This window comes from Mirounga angustirostris, unplaced genomic scaffold (genome assembly GCF_029215605.1).
Source record: "Mirounga angustirostris isolate CCGP_5_RB_7025 unplaced genomic scaffold, mMirAng1.0.hap1 SCAF_13, whole genome shotgun sequence".
In the NCBI taxonomy this organism is placed as follows: Eukaryota; Metazoa; Chordata; class Mammalia; order Carnivora; family Phocidae; genus Mirounga; species Mirounga angustirostris.
This window is the reverse complement of record NW_026991721.1, coordinates 53,715,208-53,738,401: the sequence shown is the minus strand read 5'-3', so window position 1 is coordinate 53,738,401 and position 23,194 is coordinate 53,715,208. Positions and strand designations below refer to the sequence as shown.

Genomic DNA, 23,194 nt, shown 5'->3' with positions numbered 1-23,194 from the left:
TTCCAGCTTAAAGATTCTTTTCTCTGTCTCCTACATTCTGCTGTTGAGCTCATTCACTAAGTTTTTTATTCTAGATATTTTCAGCTCTAAAATTGTCTTTTTTTTTTTTTTTTGGAACTGAAGGGGATTATGCTAAGTGAAATAAAATTTCCATTTGATTCTCCTTTGTATCTTCAATTTCTTGACTGAGACTTTCTATTTCTTTACCAAGATGTTCTATTTTTTCATTTGTTTCAAGGATGTTCTTAATTGTTATTGAAGTACTTTTATGATAGCTGCTTCCAGGTCTTTGTCAGATAATTGTAACATGTCTGTCATCTCAGTATTGGTATCTCTCTTTTTCAAAAAGATTTTATTTATTTATTTATTTATTTATTTATTTATTTATTTATTTATTTATTTATTTATTGAGAGAGAGAGAGCACAAGCAGGGGCAGAGGGAGAGGGAGAAGCAGACTCCCCACTGAGCAGGGAGCCTGCTGTGGGGCTCGATCTCAGGACCCTGGGATCATGACCTGAGCTGAAGGCAGACGCTTAACCAACTGAGCCACCCGAGTGCCCCTCAGTATTGGCATCTCATAATTATCCTTTTTCATTTACTTTGACATCTTTCTGGTTCTTGATATGATGAGTGATTTTTGATTGAAACTTATACATTTTGGGTATTGTGTTATGAGTCTCTAGATCTTATTTAAGGCTGTTTGATCTGTTTTTTTCTGACACCTCTTTCTCTGATAGGGAAGGGAGAGATGCTATCTCATTACTGCCAGGTGGGTATAAAAGTCCAGGTTCCTCAAGCAGCTTCCATTGACACCCAAGTGGCAGGAGTGTGGGGGAGGAGGTCATCCTTACTTTTGACCAGAACTGGGAGTTCCAGCTCCCCACTAGGCCTCCACTACTACTGACCTGGCTAAGAGGTATAGGAATACTTTGATATTGTTCCCCACATGGCCTCCACTGATAGCATGCTGAATAGGCTGGCCTCATTAACACTGTAGTAAGGAAAGTTCTCACTCTCCACTAAGCCTCCTCTGATACCACCCAGCAGGGAGGGAGAGGATTATCTCATTATCCCTGTAAATCCAGGCTCCCCTTGTGGTGTCCACTGATAATATGGTTGGTTACCACCTGGAAGGGGTGAAAGCCCCAGGTCCCTGCTTGACTTTCTCTGAAATCTGTGGGATATTAGAGCACGTTGGTTCAATTTGGCAGGGATGGAAATCTACTTTTTGTTTCTATGGATTTGCCTAATATGGACATTTCTATATAAATGGAGTTTGTGGCCTTTTAAAACTGGCTTCTTTCACTTAGTATAGTGTTTTCTTTAATTATTTAAAAGATTTTATTTATTTATTTGAGAGAGCGAGAGTAAGAGAGAGGGAGCACAAGCAGGGGAAGCAGCCAAGGGAGAGGGAGAAGCAGACTCCCCACTGACCAGGGACTCGACATGGGCCTGGATCCTAGGACCCTGAGATCATGACCTGACAAAGGCAGACACTTAACTGACTGAGTCACCCAGACACCCCAGTATAGTGTCTCCAAGGTTCATCCATGTTGTAGCATTTATCAGTACTTCATTTCTTTTATTGCTAGATAATATTCCATTGCATGGATGTACCACATTTTGTTTCTGTTCATCAGATGATGGACATTTGGATTGATTCCACCATTTGACTATTATAAATAATGCTGTTATAAAAATTCATATTCAGGTTTTTGTATGGACATGTTTTCAGTTCTCTTGGATATGTACCTAGCAGTAGAATTGCCGGGTCCTGTGGTATCTCTATGTTTAAGTTTTTGAGAACTCCATTTCTAAAAATTAATTTTTGTCTTAACTGTATTGTGATCTCAGTAAAGAGGCCTGAGATATTTTATAGTGTTTTGGGGGTTCTTAGAAAGAACTGTCCCCAGACTTCAGGTTTATTCTTTGCTTACATCTGTATTCTTTTCATTAAAATGGCAGGTGCTGATAATTAAGTTACTCAAGAGATCTATGAATTAGATGAATATTAAAGTGCTTTACACCATTATTCATTTGGAGACACTGTGAATGTATAATTATTCATAGTCATGACTTTCATAGTCATAAATTTACCTGTGCTTTTTAATTATTTAGAGAAAACAAAGTGAGTGCTTGCAATTAAAAATTTTGGTGCTTCGAAATGAACTGGAAAGACAGAAGAAGGCTTTGGGACGGGAGGTGGCATTACTGCATAAGCAACAAATTGCATTACAGGACAAAGGTGAGTAAAAATAACCATACAAACAGCCTAACCGCTACATTCAGTTTTCCTTTTTCTTTCTCCATAGGTTCAAATAGTCATCTTTGTACAGATATGCTGATACGATTTTAAAAATTATTGGGAAGTATTTTGAAGGTGATACATACAGAAACGTGTACAAAGACACACACACACACACACACATTATATTTCAAAATTTCAAAATGAGCACACTTACACAGGCAGCATCTCCACTGGGAAACGGCATTAAAATAAGCCCAGAATCTCAGAAGCTTCCTCATATTCCCTTCTGTTTAGGACATCTCCAACCAGACTAACCACTACTTTGACTTATTACACCAAAATTGGTTTTGCTTCATCTTAAACTTTTTGCAAGTTAGATCATATAATATGTGCAGTTTATGTGCTGGCTTCTGTTCAACATTTTGTTTGTAAGTTTCATCCTAACCTGCATGTACTGTAGTCTTAGTTCATTTTTACTGCCAATAGTATTCCGTTGTGCAAATATAAATATGAATTTATTGATTCTGGCTTTTGATAATTTCTAGTTCAGAACTATTAGATAATGCTTCCATGAACTTTTTCATGCATGCTTCTTAATGAAGATTTTTTTTTTATGCATTTCTGTTGGATTTGGAGCAGAATTACATAGTCACAAGATAGGCATATCTTCAGCTTTAGTAGATTGTGTCGAAAAGGTTTCCAAAGCGCTTGTGCCCAGTTTACCTCCTCTCCACCCAGCAGTGTATCAGATCTCTTATCCTGTATCCTTGTCGGCACTTGGAACTTTCTGTCTTTTGTATTTTAGTCTTTCTAGTGGGTATGTTGTAGTATCTCCTCGCAGTTTTAATTTTGATATTCCTGAAAACTAATGAAGTTGAACACTATTTCATGTTTCTTGCTGACTGGGATACACTCCTTTGTGAAGTACCTGTTGAAATCTTCCTGCCATGACCTTCCCACCTGCCCCCACTGGCTTTTTTTATTGGTGGGGGGGGACAGTTGTTCTTTATATATTATAGATAAGGGTTCTTCGTTTGAATATACATTTAAAAATGTATTCTCCCATTCTGTGGCTTGCTAGTTCATTCTTTTTTTTTTTTTTTTTAAGATTTTTATTTATTCATTTGAGAGAGAGAGAGACAGAACACAAGCAGGGGGAGAGGCAGAGGGAGAAGCAGGTTCCCTGCTGAGCTGGGAGCCCAATATGGGACTCGATCCCAGGACCCTGGGATCATGACCTGAGCCAAAGGCAGACGCTTAACCGATTGAGCCACCCAGGCGCCCTTGCTGGTTCATTCTTTAATGATACCCTTAGATGAACAAAAATTCCATTTTATCAATCTTTCCTTTTATAGTTAAGATTTTTTATGTCCAGTTTAGGGAATATTTGCTGATTTTAATGCCATAAAAGTGTTATTCTGTATTTTTTTAAGTACTTTACTTTTTACATTTATGATTCATCAGGTTTTGATTTTTTGTGTATGATGTCAGATAAGATTCATTTTTTTCATACAGATAGTCAATTGACCCAGTACCATTTATTAAAAACCTTTCTCCCTTGCACTGCAGGTTCACTTTTGTCATAAACTAGTGACCATGTACTTCCATGTCTGTTACAGGACTCTGTTCTGTGGATCTATTTGCCTGTTCCTTTGCCATTATCTCACTGTTTTAATTTCTCTCATGTTATAATTGGTCTTCATATCTGTTAAAGTTCTTCTGCTTAGTTATTCTTTTTCAGGATCACCTTTCTTCATCTTAGTAAGGATGGAAATCTACTTTTTTGTTTTTATGGTTGTGCCTGTTCTGGACATTTCATATAAATAGAATCTTTGGCCATTAGCATGACTAATAACTAGCTTATTCTTATCCTTTCTGCATTTTCATAAGGTTCTACACAGAAAAGAAAATCTGGCTAGTATTTTGATTGGGACTACATTTAATATATTTATCAATACAGTTGGGGATAATGGACATCTTTACAATATTGAGTCTTCCAACCCAAGAAAATGGTATATGCCTTTGTTTATTAAATCTTCTTTACAAAACATGATTGAAATAAACTAATTGTTAGTACATGGATGTTTCCTATGACTCATTGGATTTATTTCTATTTTTTGATATTTTATTATACTACTATAAATATGTTTAAATTTTATGTTCTACTTTTTGCTGATAATATAGAAATACAATTGTTTTAAAGTAGTTTGATTTTTTTTTATATGTACAAATTCCTACATCACATTCTGACTCAGCATGACTTACAAAGGCCTCCTATGACCCACGTCAATCTGAATGCTTCAGCTATAAAGAACTTCTTTTAGTTCTTAAATATGCTTCAGTCTGTCTTGCCTGCATTTAAGCCTCTTTTAAATGTTACTTTCTCCAGGAAATTTTTCACTGGTTCCCTTTCCCTTGTCCTACCTCTGCCCCCTTGGTTAGATGTACTACTATGTGTTTCCATAGCATCCTGTGTTTTTCCGTTATGGCATTGTAATTATTAGTTTATCCCCTCCTCTAGACTCTAAGATCTCTGAGGGAAGACATTGCCCATGTACTATGTTAAATACTCTTCTATTCTTTGAGCATGGTACAGTGTCTGGGGTGCAGTAAGCATTGAATGAATATTTATTGAATGAATGAATCATCTCCATGGTATCAGTCTAATGTCATGGGCATCATTGCTAAAGAATAAAGACTTCTGGGGCACCTGGGTGGCTCAGTTGGTTAAGCGACTGCCTTCGGCTCAGGTCATGATCCTGGAGTCCCGGGATCAAGTCCTGCATCAGGCTCCCTGCTCGGCAGGGAGTCTGCTTCTCCCTCTGACCCTCCTCCCTCTCATTCTCTCTGTCTCAAATAAATAAATAAAATCTTTAAAAAAAAAAAAAAAGAATAAAGACTTCTGTAGCTGCTAGCTTAGCATTCATTTGGGAAAACTGATACTCTCATGTGAAACACTATAGAAAAAAACACTATGTTGTTGGCAGTGATTGTTAAAACTATCTGCACTGCAACACAGCTTGCATATTGATTTTTAGACGTGAGAGTCTGTTGGGATAATGCCACTTAAAGTCATGAGACATTGTGAGCAAAGTCCATTTCCACGATCTCTGTTGAGTGACTCCAAATAACTAAGTAGCTGTGTACATACAAGAACTGCTTTTAAGAGTTCTTCTCTTCTGTGAAAAGACACATTTCTTATGGTGCTTTGAAATTTTTATTATACTCAAATTGCCTGCTACCTGTAGCATGTATTTCTGCATATCTTTTTTTAAGGTCGTCGATTTTTAAAATGAGAACACTATAGGGTTTTAGAGGGGTTCAGGGCATTTGCAGTTTTCTAAAAAGAGAAGTAATAATACTAATAGCTTTAATGTTTCAGTTACCATACTTATCACTATATAGATATGATGTTATTTAATCACCACAATAATTCTGTGAGGTAAGTACTATTATTATTGACATTTTACAGTTGAGGAAACTCTTGGTCAGGGTCAGAGACATTAAATACCTTTCTTAAGTTCACACAGCTAGTGACAGGTGATGTTGGAATTAAAATCCATTGATTCCAAAACTCTCATTCACTGTATAAGACTACATTTTACCATAGGTATGCTATGTAAAGCCTGTGGAAGGTGTATTATTAATAGCATATGGTAAAAGGATAGGGAGATTAGAGTTCTCCCATTATGTTCCCAACTGTGTTTTTTCTTATAATGATAAAGTTCCAGGAAATCTATCATCAGCCTGTAAACAGGTGAAATTATAAACAGTGACTTCTATCCCATTTAAAAGACTGAGTGTAGGGACTGCTGTGTGGCTCAGTCAGTTAGGCGTCTACCTTCAGCTCAGGTCATGATTCCAGGGTCCTGGGGCTGAGTCCCGCATCAGACTCCTTGCTCAGCAGGGAGCCTGCTTCTCCCTCTGCCTGCCTCTCCCCTGCTTGTATTCCCTCTTTCTCTCTCTGACAAACAAACAAACAAAAAAAGACTGAGTGTAATAATAATTGCTCATATTTATAGGATACTCATTACTGTGAGGTAATGTCTTGTGTTTTCTATTCTTTATCTTTTTTTTTTTTTTTTTAAGATTTTACTTACTTATTTGACAGAGAGAGCAAGCACAAGCAAGGAGCAGCAGAGGGAGAGAAGCAGGCTCTCATACTGAGTAAGGAGCCCAACATGGGGCTCGATCCCAGGACCCTGGGATCATGACCTGAACTGAAGGCAGACACCTAACCAACTGAGCCACCCAGGCGCCCCTGTTCTTTACCTTATTTGGTTTTTACCTGTAGTCCTATGAATTAAGGGTATTCTTATTATCCTCCTAATAATAAATATATATTATTATTCAATTTACAGATGAGGAAACTGAGTCTCAGAGAGGTTAAGTGACTTGCCCAAAGCCACATAGCAAGTTGTAGTGGAGCCTATGTTCAAAGTTACTGGTGCCTAACTACAGCAAAGGAAGATTATAGGATTTTGTAGATATCTGTTCTAGTGTTTTAATTCTGACAGTCCAGTCAGAATTAGCACATTCTTATATCTCCATTTTATCATGGAAATAAAGGATGGTAATGCTCAAAGTTAAATATATATTTGCTAGGATGGGTCAGAATTCTTGATTTTTAACACTGACTCTGTATTGCAGGAGCTTCCCCCTACTTTTATACGTACTTTTGAGATGAGTATTATTTTGTATTTTCCTGAACTTTAGAATCATTGGAAGGTTAAAATCTAACATGTTGGTCTCAAATGTAAGCAAGAGACAGTTGGGCCACTGCTCTTCCAGCAGGGACCCAACAAGCGGCAGATCTGGGGAGACTCCCCTTCCTCCCCCGGGAGGAGCGGCGTGGGAGCACACTGCAGGGATCTGCTGGGTTTGGAGACTCCACACAGGGTCGGGTGCCAGAGATAGAAATGCTCGGTCACAGGCTGGGTGAGCACGGAGTGCGGCCAGAGACCAGGGAGACAGGAGTGATTGACTGCTTTTCTCTGGGGGCGCACTGATGAGTGGGGCCCGAGTTCTCGGCTCCTCTGGGGTGGAGATTGGGAGGCTGCCATTTTCACTCTCGTCCTCCAAAGCTGAACGGAAAGCTTGCAGGGAACAAAAGCTCCCGAGAGCAAACCCGAGCAGATTACTTAGCTGGGACTGGCAAGGGCGGGGCAATTCTGCCTCCCGCAAAGACATTTAGGAACCACAGCAACAGGCCCCTCCCCCAGAATATCAGCAGGAACAGCCAGCCAAGACCAAGTTTACCTAAACATCAATGAGAATGGCAGAACGCCAACACTAGGGGAATATAGCACATAGAATTCATGGCTTTTTTTACCCCTGATTCTTTAGTCGTTCAAAGTTAATTTTTTAAATTTTCTTTTTCTTTTTTTTTTTTGAATTTTTCTTTTTCCCTTTTTCAACCAGCATCTTATCAATCCCTTTTTAAAAAATCTTTTTTATTTTTCATTTTTAGAGTCATATTCTATCCCTTCATAGTAGTTAACCTTATTTTTGGTATATATATATATAAGTTGTTCTCTCTTTAAAATTTTGGGATACAGTTTCTTCTAATAGACCAATACACTAGAGATTTAGGGTATGGCTTTGTTCTAGTCTCCTGCCTGATCACATTCTTTCCCCCTGCCTTTTTTTAATTCCTCTTCTTTCTTTTTTCAACCAACTTATCAATTCCTTTTATAAAATCTTTTATAATTTTCATCTGTACAGTCTTATTCAATCCCTTTATCGTATTTACCCTTATTTTTGTACATATCTAAGTTTTTCTTTCTTTAAAATGTTGGGAGGCACTTTCTTCTAACAGACCAAAATACGCCCAAAATCTAGTGTGTGGCACTGATCTATGCACCAGCCTGATCATATTTGGTCATATTCTTTTTTTTTTTATCTTTTTCTTTTTCTTTTTCCTTTCTTTCCCTTTCTTTTCCCCTGGTTTCAGATCTCTTCTGATTTGTTTAGTGTGTATTTTTCTGGGGTCGTTGTTAGCCTGTTAGCATTTTGTTCTCTCATTCATCTATTCTCCTCTGGGCAAAATGACAAGATGGAAAAAAATCACCTCAAAAAAAAAGAACAAGAGGCAGTACCGACTGCCAGGGACCTAATCAATACGGACATTAGTAAGATGTCAGAACTAGAGTTCAGAATGATGATTTTAAAGATACTAGCTCGGCTTGAAAAAAGCATGGAAGATACTAGAGAAACCCTTTCTGGAGAAATAAAAGAACTAAGATCTAACCAAGTCGAAATCAAAAAGGCTATTAATGAGGTGCAATCAAAAATGGAGGCTCTAACTGCTAGGGGAGATGAGGCAGAAGAGAGAATTAGTGATATAGAAGACCAAATGATGGAAAATAAAGAAGCTGAGAAAAAGAGACATAAACAACTACTGGATCACGAGGGCAGAATTCGAGAGAGAAGTGATACCATAAGACGAAACAACATTAGAATAATTGGGATCCCAGAAGAAGAAGAAAGAGAGAGAGGGGCAGAAGGTATAATGGAGCAAATTATAGCAGAGAACTTACCTAATTTGGGGAAGGAAACAGGCATCAAAATCCAGGAGGCACAGAGAACCCCCCTCAAAATCAATAAAAATAGGTCAACACCCCGACATCTAATAGTAAAACTTACGAGTCTCAGAGACAAAGAGAAAATCCTGAAAGCAGCGTGGGAGAAGATATATGTAACCTACAATGGTAGAAACATTAGATTGGCAACAGACCCATCCACAGAGACCTGGCAGGCCAGAAAGGACTGGCGTGATATATTCAGAGCACTAAATGAGAAAAATATGCAGCCAAGAATACTATATCCGGCTAGGCTGTCATTGAAAATAGAAGGAGAGATAAAAAGCTTCCAGGACAAGCTAAAGGAATTTGCAAACACGAAACCAGCCCTACAAGAAATCTTGAAAGGGGTCCTCTAAGCAAAGAGAGAGCCTAAAAGTAACATAGACCAGAAAGGAACACAGACAATATATAGTAACAGTCCCCTTACAGGCAATACAATGGCACCAAATTAATATCTTTCAATAGTTATCCTGAATGTAAATGGGCTAAATGCCCCAATCAAAAGACAGGCTATCACATTGGATAAAAAAAAAGACCCATCGATACGCTGTCTGCAGGAGACTCATTTTAGACCCAAAGACACCTCCAGATTGAAAGTGAGGGGGTGGAAAACCATTTACCATTGCTAATGGACACCAAAAGAAAGCTGGGATGGCAATTCTTATATCAGACAAATTAGATTTTAAACCAAAGACTATAGTAAGAGATGAGGAAGAACACTATATCCTACTTAAAGGTCTGTCCAACAAGAAGAAGTAAATATCTATGCCCCTAACATGGGAGCAGCCAGTTATATAAGGCAATTAATAACAAAAACAAAGAAACACATCGACAACAATACAATAATAGTGGGGGACTTTAACACCCCCCTCACTGAAATGGACAGATCATCTAAGCAAAAGATCAACAAGGAAATAAATACTTTAAATGACCCATTGGACCAAATGGATTTCACAGATAATATTCAGGACATTCCATCCCAAAGCAACAGAATACACATTCTTCTCTAGTGCCCATGGAATATTCTCCAGAATAGATGACATCCTAGGTCACAAATCAGGTCTCAACCGGTACCAAAAGATTGGGATCATTCCCTGCCTATTTTCAGACCACAATGCTTTGAAACTAGAACTCAATCACAAGAGGAAAGTCGGAAAGAACTCAAATACATGGAGGCTAAAGAGCATCCTACCAAAGAATGAATGGGTTAACCAGGAAATTAAAGAAGAATTTAAAAAATTCATGGAAACCAATGAAAATGAAAACATCTTTGGGATTCAAATCAAAATCAAATTCAAAATCTTTGGGATGCAGCAAAGGCAGTCCTAAGAGGAAAGTATATAGCAATACAAGCCTTTCTCAAGAAACAAGAAAGGTCTCAAATACACAACCTAACCCTACACCTAAAGGAGCTGGAGAAAGAACAGCAAATAAAGCCTAAACCCATCGGGAGAAGACAAATAATAAAGATCAGAGCAGAAATCAATGAAATAGAAACTAAAAGAACAGTAGAACAGATCAACGAGGCTAGGAGCTGGGTCTTTGAAAGAATTAACCAGATTGATAAACCCCTGGCCAGACCTATCAAAAAGAAAAGAGAAATGACCCAAATAAAATCATGAATGAAAGAGGAGAGAACACAACCAACACCAAAGGAATACAAATAATTATAAGAACATATTATGAGCAATTATATGCCAGCAAATTAGATAATCTGGAAGAAATTGATGCATTCCTAGAGATGTATCAACTACCAAAACTGAACCAGGAAGAAATAGAAAACCTGAACAGACCTATAACCACTAAGGAAATTGAAGCAGTCATCAAAAATCTCCCAAGAAACAAAAGCCCAGGGCCAGATGGCTTCCCAGGGGAATTCTACCAAACATTTAAAGAAGAATTAATAGCTATTCTTCTGAAACTGTTCCAAAAAAATAGAAATGGAAGGAAAACTTCCAAACTCGTTTTATGAGGCCACCATTACCTTGATCCCCAAACCAAAGACCCATCCAAAAGGAGAATTACAGGCCAATATCCTTGATGAACATGGATACAAAAATTCTCACCAAAATACTAGCCAAAAGGATCCAACAGTACATTAAAAGGATTATTCACCACAACAAAGTGGGATTTATCCCTGGGCTGCAAGGTTGGTTCAACGTCCACAAATCAATCAATGTGATAAATACATTAAAAAATGAAAAAACAAGAACCATATGATCCTCTGAATAGATGCAGAAAAAGCATTTGACAAAGTACAGCGTCCTTTCTTGATCAAAACTCTAAAGAGTATAGGAATAGAAGGTACATACCTCAATAGCATAAAAGCCATCTATGAAAAACCCACAGCAAATATCATTCTCAATGGGGTAAAACTGAGAGCTTTCCCCCTAAGGTCAGGAGCACGGCAGGGATGTCCACTATCACCACTGCTGTTCAACATAGTACTAGAAGTCCTAGCCACAGCAATCAGACAACAAAAAGAAATAAAAGGCATCCGAATTGGCAAAGAAGTCAAACTCTCACTCTTTGCAGATGATATGATGGATTAGCCCGGTGATGGGTATTAAAGAGGGCACGTACTGCATGGAGCACTGGGTGTTATACACAAACAATGAATCATGGAACACTACATCAAAAACTAATGATGTAATATATGGTGATTAACATAACATAATTTAAAAAATAAATTAAAAAATATAAAAAATGTAAGCAAGAGATAAAATGCTGCTGTTGGCTGCAGATTTTCTGCCATTGTGTATCTCTCTAGACTGTAGTGGTCAGCACTGGGGTGGGGTGGGGTGTTGGAAAGCAGGAGTGGCTGGATACAGATAACCAGATTTATGTACCAGTAGATCTTGTTCTACTTGTTGGGGACCCCTGTTCTTCATAGTGATTGTGCTAGGTAACTAGAGACATACTTATTTTTATCGGTTGAAAGAACATTTGTGTTGAACAATATTCTTGTATACTGACATTGAATGTACTATTTAATGAATCTTGAGTCAGGTTAAAATATTTAGAAACATCTGAGTGACTGGTATTGGTAACGTGAAGGGGAAAATGTATTTGTCACTTGTGCTTGTAGCTTTGACTTCGCATGTTTGCTAATCATTTGTGAAATGATTTGCTAATATGAATAATCCTAATGGCATCTTACATATTATGACTTCTCTTTGGAACTTGGTACTTCTCTAGGCACTTGGTTCTCAGCCCAAGAGCTCAGTTAGGATACAAAGTCAGTAATATATGATATTTAATCTTTGCTACTGATTCTTCTGAATTATCATAAAGGAATTACTTCTGCATCTTTTTACACATCTGTGTAGTGAGGATAGCAGCTCATAATAGTGCCATAGGGATTAATTTGCATAAACATTTGGAAGAAACCAGGTGTCTATTATATATTTTATATTTTTGTTTATAAAAATTTATTGCAGTAGGATGATATATTGGAAAGAGGCAAAAAGATAATTTCTGTCCATGCTGTTGACTTGCTGAGTGGCCACGTACTCTGAGGGGCCTCATTACTCCACACCTGTAAGTTTCCCCTTCCCACACCTCAAAGGCGGTGGTGTTCAACTTGTCTACAGCAACTTCCAGGTGGGCCATGAGCTGATCTCTTCAGTATTAATGTTTATTAATGTATGCATTTTCATTGTTGGCAGTTATTAGTAGTTTAACTTATGATGTTAATGAAAAACAGATTTCCCTTTATTAGTGTCTCAAACCAAATAATCTTCCTGTTAATTAATTATATGTTGGCTTACAGGGTCTGTTGCCTTAACTCAACTCCCAAATCTTAGAGAAGCAATACTCTGTCTAAATTAGTTTGCTTGAAATCTGGTTTAGAAAATGGTATGAAACATTGGTCTTAAGGAAATGTGTTTAGGTTGTAATCTAAACACATTTTATAAATGTTGATTTAATCTAAGCACTCTTCAGTGGTGCCTGGGGAGTGATATGAACTTTATAAAAGCACAGTTCTCTAAGCTTTGTGGGAAGAGGCTATTTTTTAATGCAGTTAGTTTTCTTGATAGTAACAATAACATATATGAGGTACCTTATAGTTAGAAAGTGCTTGCACAGAGATTATCATATTTGATCTTTATAGTATCCCCAAGAGCTAGATATGGCAAATATTGTTAGCTTCATTTTATATATGAGATACTGAGAAAATAATTGACTTGGGCCAGGTATGAACAGATAGTTAGGAGCAAAGTTGGGATATGGCCCTAGGCCTTTTGTTTCTAAAATCTGTGCTTTTGTCACTATTCCATATTATCTAAAACCTTATAAAATACATTCATTTAAACCCTACGTAAATCCTAAAAAGTGGGTAACTTTTATTGAAATCCCATAACATGCTAGATATTTCACTTATGGTATATCATTTAGTTTTTAAAAGTGTCCTAATGGAATAATTTTTACCCCCTTTTTCCAAATGAGAAAAATTGGGCCTCAGAGACATTTCTCACAAATAATAACAGATCCAAATTCAAATTTAGGTTTCTCTGACTCCCAACACCTGTCTTGTTTCCACTAAACAAAATATTGTTGCTTTCTCTAGTATATGCCCAACAGATAAATTGACTGATGGTTTGCTAGTTTTCCATTTGGCCTGTGGACTATTAGATAAAGAACTTTGTTCTATTCCTTTTTATTACAGGATGGGTGAAGTGATTTTTTTCCCAAAGATTTGTCTTTGATTTGGTTACATCTTAATTTGTTAAGAGATCTGGATTAAAGATCTGCCATTCTCTCAGTCCGTCCCTAGACAAGTCATTCAACCTTTGGTCTTATCTCCTCTTCACAAAGAAAAAATTTTGAATTATACAGTCCAGACTTCTTACATCTCTAATATTCTAGATATCTCAGAAGGATAGGATTGTCAAAAAGGAGGGAAATCTGTTAATCTTTTTTATGAATCTCTTTATTTTTCCAAGTTTGATGCCAACATTTATTTCCCAGCAATGAAAGGTACAAAAATAGAGAGATTGATTCTCTGACCCCAAGTGTGTCTATGGGTCTATAGATGTTGTTTATTAACTGGAAAGCCACGTGGTAGAACCTTGTATTTTAAAGATCGTCAGTTCATTTTGGTAAGCAAGAACAAAAACAAGCACATTCTTTTAGTGATGTAGTATGTAGAAGTCAGCTATGTCAGATTTCATTGCTTAGATTTAGGGGAAAAAAATCCTCTTGGTAATTTCAGTAAATAGAACGTTTTGATCCTTTATTGCCAAATAAGAAATGTTTTATATGAAGTTCCCATCAATTATGATCATTTCTTATTGTCATTTTGTAATAAATTTGAGTAAGATGAACTATGTATCTAGTTCTATTTAATTAGCTTCTTTTTGGTCGGTAAAGTATTGTGCTTTTCTCATAAAAGAATCACAGGGCTTTAGTTTCTATTAAAAGGTCATAGATTTCTATTTGAAATTATAAAGACATTATTAAGCATTATGTAACAATTTTCTCCTCTTACATCATAAGGTCACAAACTGAAATATTACCTTACTGATTTTATAATTCAAGATATATTTATTTGAAGTGATGGCAGAATTTCAATTTTATTAGCCTGTGTGTATGTTCTGATTTTTTTATAGCCATCTGACAGAAATTCCTAAACAGACTTCCTTAAAAATTATTAACATCTGCCTTTTAAAAACTTCTGAACCTAAGGACAGTTTTTCCCTGGGGTTTATGCTATTAAAGTTTCTTTACTTTGAGTTGTTGACATTGTATACAGCATGTAAAAGCAGACAACTTGGCAGTGGGGAGGACAAATGTGGGTCCTGAGTAAACTTCAGATTTTCTTTTCAGAATGATTGTTTCCATATATTTGTAATGATTTATTCCAGTATCTTAATTGGATTGTAGGGAAGGTAAACTATCATATTTTAATCTCCCTCCTTTGCGAAGGAAGATATAGATAGGCAGAAATAGCCACCTGACAGAATTTTCTTTTGGCTTGCCATCATTTTTTTCTCCACTTCCAAAAAGCTAGACGTGGCGTTTACAAAAAATACATTTGCAATTAGATGACTCAACATAGAAATAAGAGGTCAGAAGGCATGTAAAGGAAATAGGAAGAACATTGAATATGTGTGTGCATGTGCACCTTCGTCAAGCCCTTTAATCATCATTTATGGAACACCTACAACAACCCCAGCACCATGTAAGATGTTAGAAACATAACGACAGGTGTGAAAAGTATATGACACAGATATTTCGAAGGTGTTATAGGAGCAAAGAAGATAAGTATCTGAAAGTCAGCACCATGTAAAGGAGGTGACACTTAGGCTGAGTCTAGAAAAATACCTGATGTATAGCTAGGGGGAGAAGGTGAGACTTTCCAGATAGAGGGAATAGTTTATACAGAAACGTAGAGGTAGGTTAGAAAATTGCAGGTAATTCTAGTAAAGCTACAACTAAGGATACATTTAAGGGTCCAAAGGCGAGGCCAGAGGGGTAAAGAATGACCTAATCATAAAGGAAGTTTTTGTTGAAAGGTCTGGAGTTCTACTGAAATAACTTGAGCAAATTTCTCAAAGACAAAAAGTAGATGGGACCATACTGATGACTATAATACAGAATGGGGATTAAATGTATATTTCAGAATGTTCTCTTTGAAGAGTTGACAATAGAGAACTGTTAGGGAGTTATTACAATAATCTAAGCCTTCCGTAATTAAAATCAAAACAGATTGGCAGTGTAAAGGGAGGAGGGAGTGTATAGGTTCAAGAAATATTTCGATGATAGACTCTGCTGTTAATGGCTTGGTGGGTTTGAGAAGAGAGGGAGAGAAGGATTTAGGTTGGTTTCCAATTTCTGTTTTTGACAACTGACCAGATGATTAAACAAAGACAAATGCTGGAGGAAAAGCAGATATTGGGGTAAAGAGAGAAAAAGGAAGAATTAATTAAGACTTCTAATTTTGGATACTTACCTAGTGGGTAAGACAGGAAACAAGAAACCAAATAAAGTAAATGTCGAGTTGTGACAAGTACTAAAAACAAGCTGTGGTGATAGACGATAATGGTGGGAGACCATTTCTACAGAGATTGCTCAGAAAAGGTTTTCCTGAGGAGCTCAGCCTTGAAGAAAATTGCTGGAAAAAGAGAGGGAACAGCAAGTGAAAAGGCTTGGAAAGGGCTTGGACTGTGGAACAGAAAAGAGGCCACTATAGCTGGAACATAATTTGTTAGGAAGAGAACAGTGTGACTGACATGGATTGGAATGAAAAGGAATTCAGAATTTATATAAATGAAGCTATTTGCCTTACCCACTGAACAGGAGAAGCCTAAGAAAATGGCACAGGGCCAGGTTCACATATTCGGTAGTGGGTAGGACTGTGAAGGAATCCGATTATTTCAGGATGGTATGAGGTGAGACAATTATATTCGATTTAGAGGAGGTTTAAGGATTGAGGGGAATATGTGGAGTAGTCAGTTCCAAGAGGGGGAAAGCAAACTCATGAGGGAATTAGAGTAGGATTGCTGGACAGTGTGTCTGGTGGACCCTGTGTGTGTATTCTTAAAGTAGAATCAATCAAACTGTTGTGTAATTTTCTCTACCCACTTAGAGCTTCATAGAGACAAGTTGAGAGAGTGAAAATGTAGAATGAAAGTGAAATTAATCCCCATTTTACAGATGAGGAAAATGAAACTCAGAGAAGTTGAGACTTGGTTAGAGTCCTGAAAGTAGCATAGGCAGGATTTTAGCCCAGATCTTTCTGTTTCCTAAGTACATGGGCTTTCCAGTATAGTACTCTGCCTCCCGTAGGATCTGCCTGTTGTATTGAAACACTAAAATGAGCTCTGACCTTGTTAGCCATCAAGCCAATTGGGTAGAATTATGAAAGGAGTCCAGTGCTTCATTGCATGTTAGAAGGAAGTATATCAGTTCTTTAGGGGGGAAAAATTTATTGGCACTAAATTCTGAGAGGAATAATGCAGTTTCTTATGTGCAATGTATTAAATATCATAATGAAATATAGTCAATTGCAATTTTGCAAAAGTTACAGCAAGAAATATCTATTAACCCTTGAGAAGGGCGGCATCATAAATCATAGTACAGAAAAGGCCATTCTGCAGGGAAGGAAACTAAAATAGTTCAAGTATATTGCTTTTTGGTCATCTGACTTGATGTAGAAAACCCAGAAGAATGACAGTTCTTTGGTTTTAACTGTAATTTTGACAGGAGCTGGCCATTGTCCAGTCTGAGACCAAACTCTCTGGTGGGAGAGTGCCCAACGAGTCTGTGTTTTGTTTTGTTGATGGAAGCAAGATTCATATTCTTTAGCTATTAGATTTTCAGGAGACAACATTGACATTTGGTTATTAAAATTGAAGTGTCTGACTTGAGTTTTTGCTGAACAGAGGAGCCATCTTCCTAACAGAGTGGAATGTTAATGTGTACATGGACAGGGCCAAACATTTCAGAAAGCAGTTTTGGAATATGGTAAGCCAAGCAGATGCATTTGCTCTCCCTCCCTCTCAAGGACCCAATGATAATGATAGTAAAGATACATGCATAAAGAATAAGTCAGTGGTGGTGGTGAAAATAAAAGAGGGTACCACTGGAAGAGCAAAGATTTTGACACAGTTCTCAAAGGCACAACATAGATAGGATTGTTTGGATGCATAAAGCAGAGTAGAGAAAAACTGCAGCATGGAACACAAATAGAAAAGGCTTTTGGTACAGCTCTCAGAGACTTCAACTTGGAATTTCCAAGTATTTCCAAGTATAGAAATCAGGAATGATGGAGCAATAATTAGGGTAGCTGGGCCTACTGGCTCATTTTCTTTTCTCCGTGAATTTGGAGTAACTTCCTATAATACTTGCTCCAACTGCTTTCTAAACATAATGGATTCTTGACCTGGTTAGGTCCCATGGTACAAGGATTTGGCTTTGAAAGGTGGAACAGAGCCTGACTGTGGACTTTTGCAATTGACCTAGAGGGAAAACATGAAAGGCAGCTCTACTTAGAAGTGAAATGCCTAAGAGTAACACAATCCCAAAGTAAAGTTCTCCTTACTTGACAGTTGTGGGAGTTTAAACATAAAGGTACTACCTTCTTTCAGCATGGCATATACACTTACAAGGAAAGCCTAATTGTCGATAGGACCTACCCATTTACACTGAGCTGGCATTCGAGAATAATGCCTTTCATGTAAATAAATCTTTATAGCTTCAAAGGAAACCTACACTAGTTGCCTATACTAATCAATCTATTTACTTGTTCATGGATTTTTTTTTTTAAGATTTTACTTATTTATTTGACAGAGAGAGAGCGCACACACACAAACAGGGAGAGCGCAGGCAGAGGGAGAGGGAGAAGCAGGCCCCCCCACTGAGCAGGGAGCCTGACACGGGGCTCGATCCCAGGACCCTGGGATCGTGACCTGGGCCAAAGGCAGACGCTTAACCGACTGAGCCACCCAGGCACCCCTGTTCATGGATTTGAAGGGAAAACCAAGAGTCATCAGATGTTTGAGGAAAACTGTATAAACTAGTCCAAGTTGAACAAACAGAATAGCGGACCCAAAAGGGGCAGAAAATACAAAGAACGGAGAAAAACTTTTTAAAAAATCAAATTAGTATTCTCAGATTCGACTTCCAGCCCCTGCCTAAGATATGAAAAGGTAGAAGGAACTTCATTTCCACCCTGACAACAAGAGAAAGTTGGATAATACACAAAATCGTAACTTTTCTTGAATCTGAAGAACTAAGATTACAGGGCAACGAAGGAGCATGATACGTAAGAAAAGATGGGTGTGTCCAAGAAGAGAGAGGATGTGAGGACTGACTCACCAGTGGCAGAGTGGGGGGGAAGTTGGGCCATTATCTAAGAAGGCAAAATAATCCAGTCAGAGTTTTTAACACCTTGCTAACCACTAAGTGTGCACAGCTGGAAGACTGCATGCAGCACCTAGGAGGCGGGTCACACCTGCTTGTGGTAGATTCTGTGTGAACCTACACTACGTATTCACAAGAAAGATTGGAGACAGGGTAGGACGCGTAGAAAGCCTCCCCTGGTGTGCTATAGGTCTGGAGGGAGGCGACTGGATACTGTTGCTAGAAAGCATAATTCTTCTCTAAAAACAAAAGCGTTAAGCCTTTGGAAGAGGAGCTGTAAGCCCTGCACTCCCCCAGGCACAGGTGAAGGACTGGAGGAAGGGAAAAAAACCAAAACACATCACTCTTGAGGGTGGGGCAGGAACAGTGTTGGACCTGGACTATTGGAAACCCCCTGTGCCCTGGGGAGGGCCAGTATCACTGAGAAAGCCCTACCTCGATACCTAAGGACACAGGGTCTGTTAAACAAGATAAAAGAGAAACTACTCTCCTCCCCAACCAGGCCAGAGAGCATGGAATAATAAGCCACCATTGTGTACCACTTGAGGAGAGGCAAGAACATAGTGAATCACTCTTATGTAGGTGCAGGTTCACAAGGAATACCTAAATCTGAGGGTGGAACAGGTTCACTGAGAAAAAGCCTCTAGCAAATCCTCTCCACCACCATCACCACCTCCAAAAAGGGGGAGTTAGAGGAAATTTGAAGAATGTGTTATGCTGAGGTAACAACAAAATGGCAGCAACAAAACCCAAACCCAGCCCAGTTCCTAATTGCATTGACTCAACTCCCAGATTAACAGAAGATAACATGCTCTTTTCTTTCTCTGGTGTCCTCTGTTCTCTGTTGCACATGATGTTGAGTATTCAATCAAAATTTTGGAGACAAGGAAAAGCAATAATGAAAAAACCATCATTATCCCTCTCTCCCACCAACACCAACAAAATGTTATCAAGAAGACATTAACTCAAAAGAAGAAAAAAAGACCTCAGCAGTGACTCACATGTTGGGACTATCAGAGAGAGAGTTTAAAATAACTATGATTTTGTGGTAAGGTGGATAACAAGCATGAATAGATGGTAAATTTCAGCTGAGAGATGGAAACTTAAAAAAAACCAATCTAATGGATATGCTATAAATAAGTAACACAGTAACAGAGATGGAGAATGCCTTTGACAGATTCTTCAGCATATGTGATACAACTAAGAATAAGTGAACTTGAATATAGATCAATAGAAATTACCCAAACTGAAGTGCAAAGAGACTCTATCAGACAATACTAAGATGATTCATTACCAGCAGTCCTATATTTTAAGAAAGGTTAAAAGAAATTCTTGGGGCACCTGGGTGGCACAGTCAGTTAAGCTTCTGACTCGGTTTCAGCTCAGGTCGTAATCTCAGGGTCATGAGATTGAGCCCCGAGTCAGGCTCTGTGCTCAGTGTAGAGTCTGCTTGAGATTCTCTCCCCTTCTCCCTCTGCTCCTCCTACTCTCATTCTCTCTCTCTCAAATAAATACATCTTAAAAAAAGAAAACAAATTCTTCAGCAGAAGGAAAATGATACCAGACAGAAACTTGGCTCTACATACAAAAAAATGAGATATCCAGAAATGGTTGAAGATATTATAAACACATTTTTTCTTATTTGTAATTATAAAAGACTGTTTTCTAATGCAAAAATAGCAGTGTTTTGGAACTTAAAACATGCGTAAAGTAAAATGTGTGAGGAATGTGAAGAGTGGGGAAAGGAAGAATTGGGAGTATGGTACTTTCAGGTTTTTATATTCTAAATGAAGTAGTATAATATTTGAAAGACTTATTTATTTATTTATTTTTAAAGGTGATTTATATTTATTACTTCATTTGATTCTTTTTTTTAAATTTTATTTTATTATGCTATGTTAGTCACCATACAATACATCATTAGCTTTTGATGTAGTGATCCGTGATTCATTGTTTTTGTATAACACCCAGTGCTCCATGCAGTACGTGCCCTCCTTAATACCCATCACCGGGCTAACCCATTCCCCCTACTCCTCTCCCCTCTAAAACCCTCAGTTTGTTTCTCAGAGTCCATAGTCTCATGGTTCATCTCTCCCTCCAATTTCCCCCCCTTTATTTTTCCCTTCCTTCTCCTGATGTCCTCCATGCTATTCCTTATGTTCCACAAATAAGTGAAACCATACGATAATTGTCTTTCTCTGCTTGACTTATTTCACTTAGCATAATCCCCTCCAGTCCCATCCATGTTGATGTAAAAGTTGGGTATTCATACTTTTTGATGGCTGAGTAATATTCCATTGTATATATGGACCACATCTTCTTTATCCATTTATCTGTTGAAGGGCATCTCGGCTCTTTCCACAGTTTGGCTATTGTGGACATTGCTGCTATGAACATTGGGGTGCATATGGCCCTTCTTTTCACTACATCTGTGTCTCTGGAGTAAATACCCAGTAGTGCAATTGCTGGGTCATAGGGTAGCTCTATTTTTTATTCTCTGAGGCACCTCCACACTGTTTTCCAAAGTGGCTGTACCAACTTGCATTCCCACCAACAGTGTAAGAGGGTTCCCCTTTCTCCACAACCTCTCCAACATTTGTTGTTTCTTGCCTTGTCAATTTTTGCCATTCTGAGTGGTGTAAGGTGGTATCTCAGTGTGGTTTTGATTTGGATTTCCCTGATGGCTAATGATGATGAACATTTTTTCACGTGTCTGTTAGCCATTTGGATGTCTTTGGAGAAGTGTCTGTTCATGTCTTCTGGCCATTTTTTGCCTTGATTATTTGTTTTTTGGGTGTTGAGTTTGAGAAGTTCTTTATAGATTTTGGATACCAGCTCTTTATCTGTAGTGTCATTTGCAAATATCTTCTCCCATTCTGTGGGTTGCCTCTTTGTTTTGTTGACTGTTTCCTTTGCTGTGCAGAAGCTTTTTATCTTGATGAAGTCCCAAAAGTTCGTGTCTGCTTTTGTTTCACTAGCCTTTGGAGATGTATCTTGAAAGAAGTTGCTGTGGCCGATGTTGAAGAGATTACTGCCTGTGTTCTCCTCTAGGATTTTGATGGATTCCTGTCTCACATTGAGGTCTTTCATCCGTTTTGAGTTTATCTTTGTGTATGGTGTTAGAGAATGGTCGAGTTTCATTCTTCTGCATGTGGCTGTCCAATTTTCCCAGCACCATTTATTGAAAAGACTGTCTTTTTTCCACTGCATATTTTTTCCTGCTTTGTTGAAGATTATTTGACCATAGACTTGAGGATCCATATCTGGGCTCTCTATTCTGTTCCATTGGTCTATATGTCTGTTTTTGTGCCAGTACCACGCTCTCTTGGTGATCACTGCTTTGTAATATAGCTTGAAATCGGGCAACGTGATGCCCCCAGCTTTGTTTTTCTTTTTCAACATTTCCTTGGCGATTCGGGGTCTTTTCTGATTCCATACAAATTTTAGGATTGTTTGTTTCAGCACTTTGAAAAATGTCATTGGAATTTTGATCGGGATGGCATTGAAGGTATAGATAGATTGCTCTGAGTAGCATAGACATTTAACTATGTTTATTCTTCCGATCCAAGAGCATGGAATGTTTTTCCATCTTTTTGTGTCTTCTTCAGCTTCTTTCATGAATGTTCTGTAGTTTCTAGAGTATAGATCCTTTACCTCTTTGGCTAGGTTTATTCTGAGGTATCTTATGGTTTTTGGTGCTGTTGTAAATGGAATTGTTTCTCTAATTTCTCTTTCTACAGTTGCATTGTTAGTGTATAGGAAAGCAACTGATTTCTGTGCATTGATTTTGTATCCTGCCACATTACTGAATTGCTGTCTGAGTTCTAGTAATTTGGGGGTGTAGTCTTTTAGGTTTTCCTTATTTATTGGAGTTATATATTGTGAATTCTGGGGCAACCACTAAAAATTTAAAATGGAGATAAGACTAAGCCAAGTAGTGAAGAAAGAGGGAATCGTAAAAAATCCTCAGTCCAAAAGCATAAAAAAAGAGGGATAAAAGAACAAAGAATAGGTGGAACATATAGAAAACAGCTAGCAAAATGGTAGGTTTTAATCTAAACATCAATTATGTTAAGTGTAAGCAGTCTAAATATATCAGTTAAAAAACTGAGATTGTTCAGATTTTATATAAAAAAAGATCCAACTGAATGCTACCTTTAAGAAACCCACTTTTAATATAAAGGTAGATAAATGATTGGTTAAAGGTAAAAGAATAGGAATAGCACACCATGGAAATATGAATTCAAAGAAGGCCAGAGTGGCTATATTAATATTAGACAAAGTAGATTTCAGAACGATGAATATTACCTGTGATAAAGACAGATTTTACATTATGGTGGAGGGGTCAGTCACAAAAACATAATAATTCTAAATATGTATGAACATAACAGAGCTTATATACATATATATATATATATATATATATATATATATATATATAACAAAGAAGAAATAGCTAAATCTATATTTATAGCTGGAAACCACAACACTCAT

At 37.7% G+C, this 23,194-nt stretch overlaps 1 protein-coding gene across 3 annotated transcripts in view; it reads left to right on the top strand.

Annotated features, from left to right (window-relative positions):
* Positions 1-23,194, top strand: part of UVRAG (UV radiation resistance associated) — a 318,993-nt gene that overhangs the window by 163,514 nt on the left and 132,285 nt on the right. For all 3 annotated transcript variants that reach the window (XM_064576913.1, XM_064576912.1, XM_064576914.1), the window contains one exon: positions 2,120-2,246. In XM_064576913.1, coding sequence (XP_064432983.1) covers positions 2,120-2,246 — 127 coding nt within the window. The remainder of the gene's footprint in view (positions 1-2,119; positions 2,247-23,194) is intronic.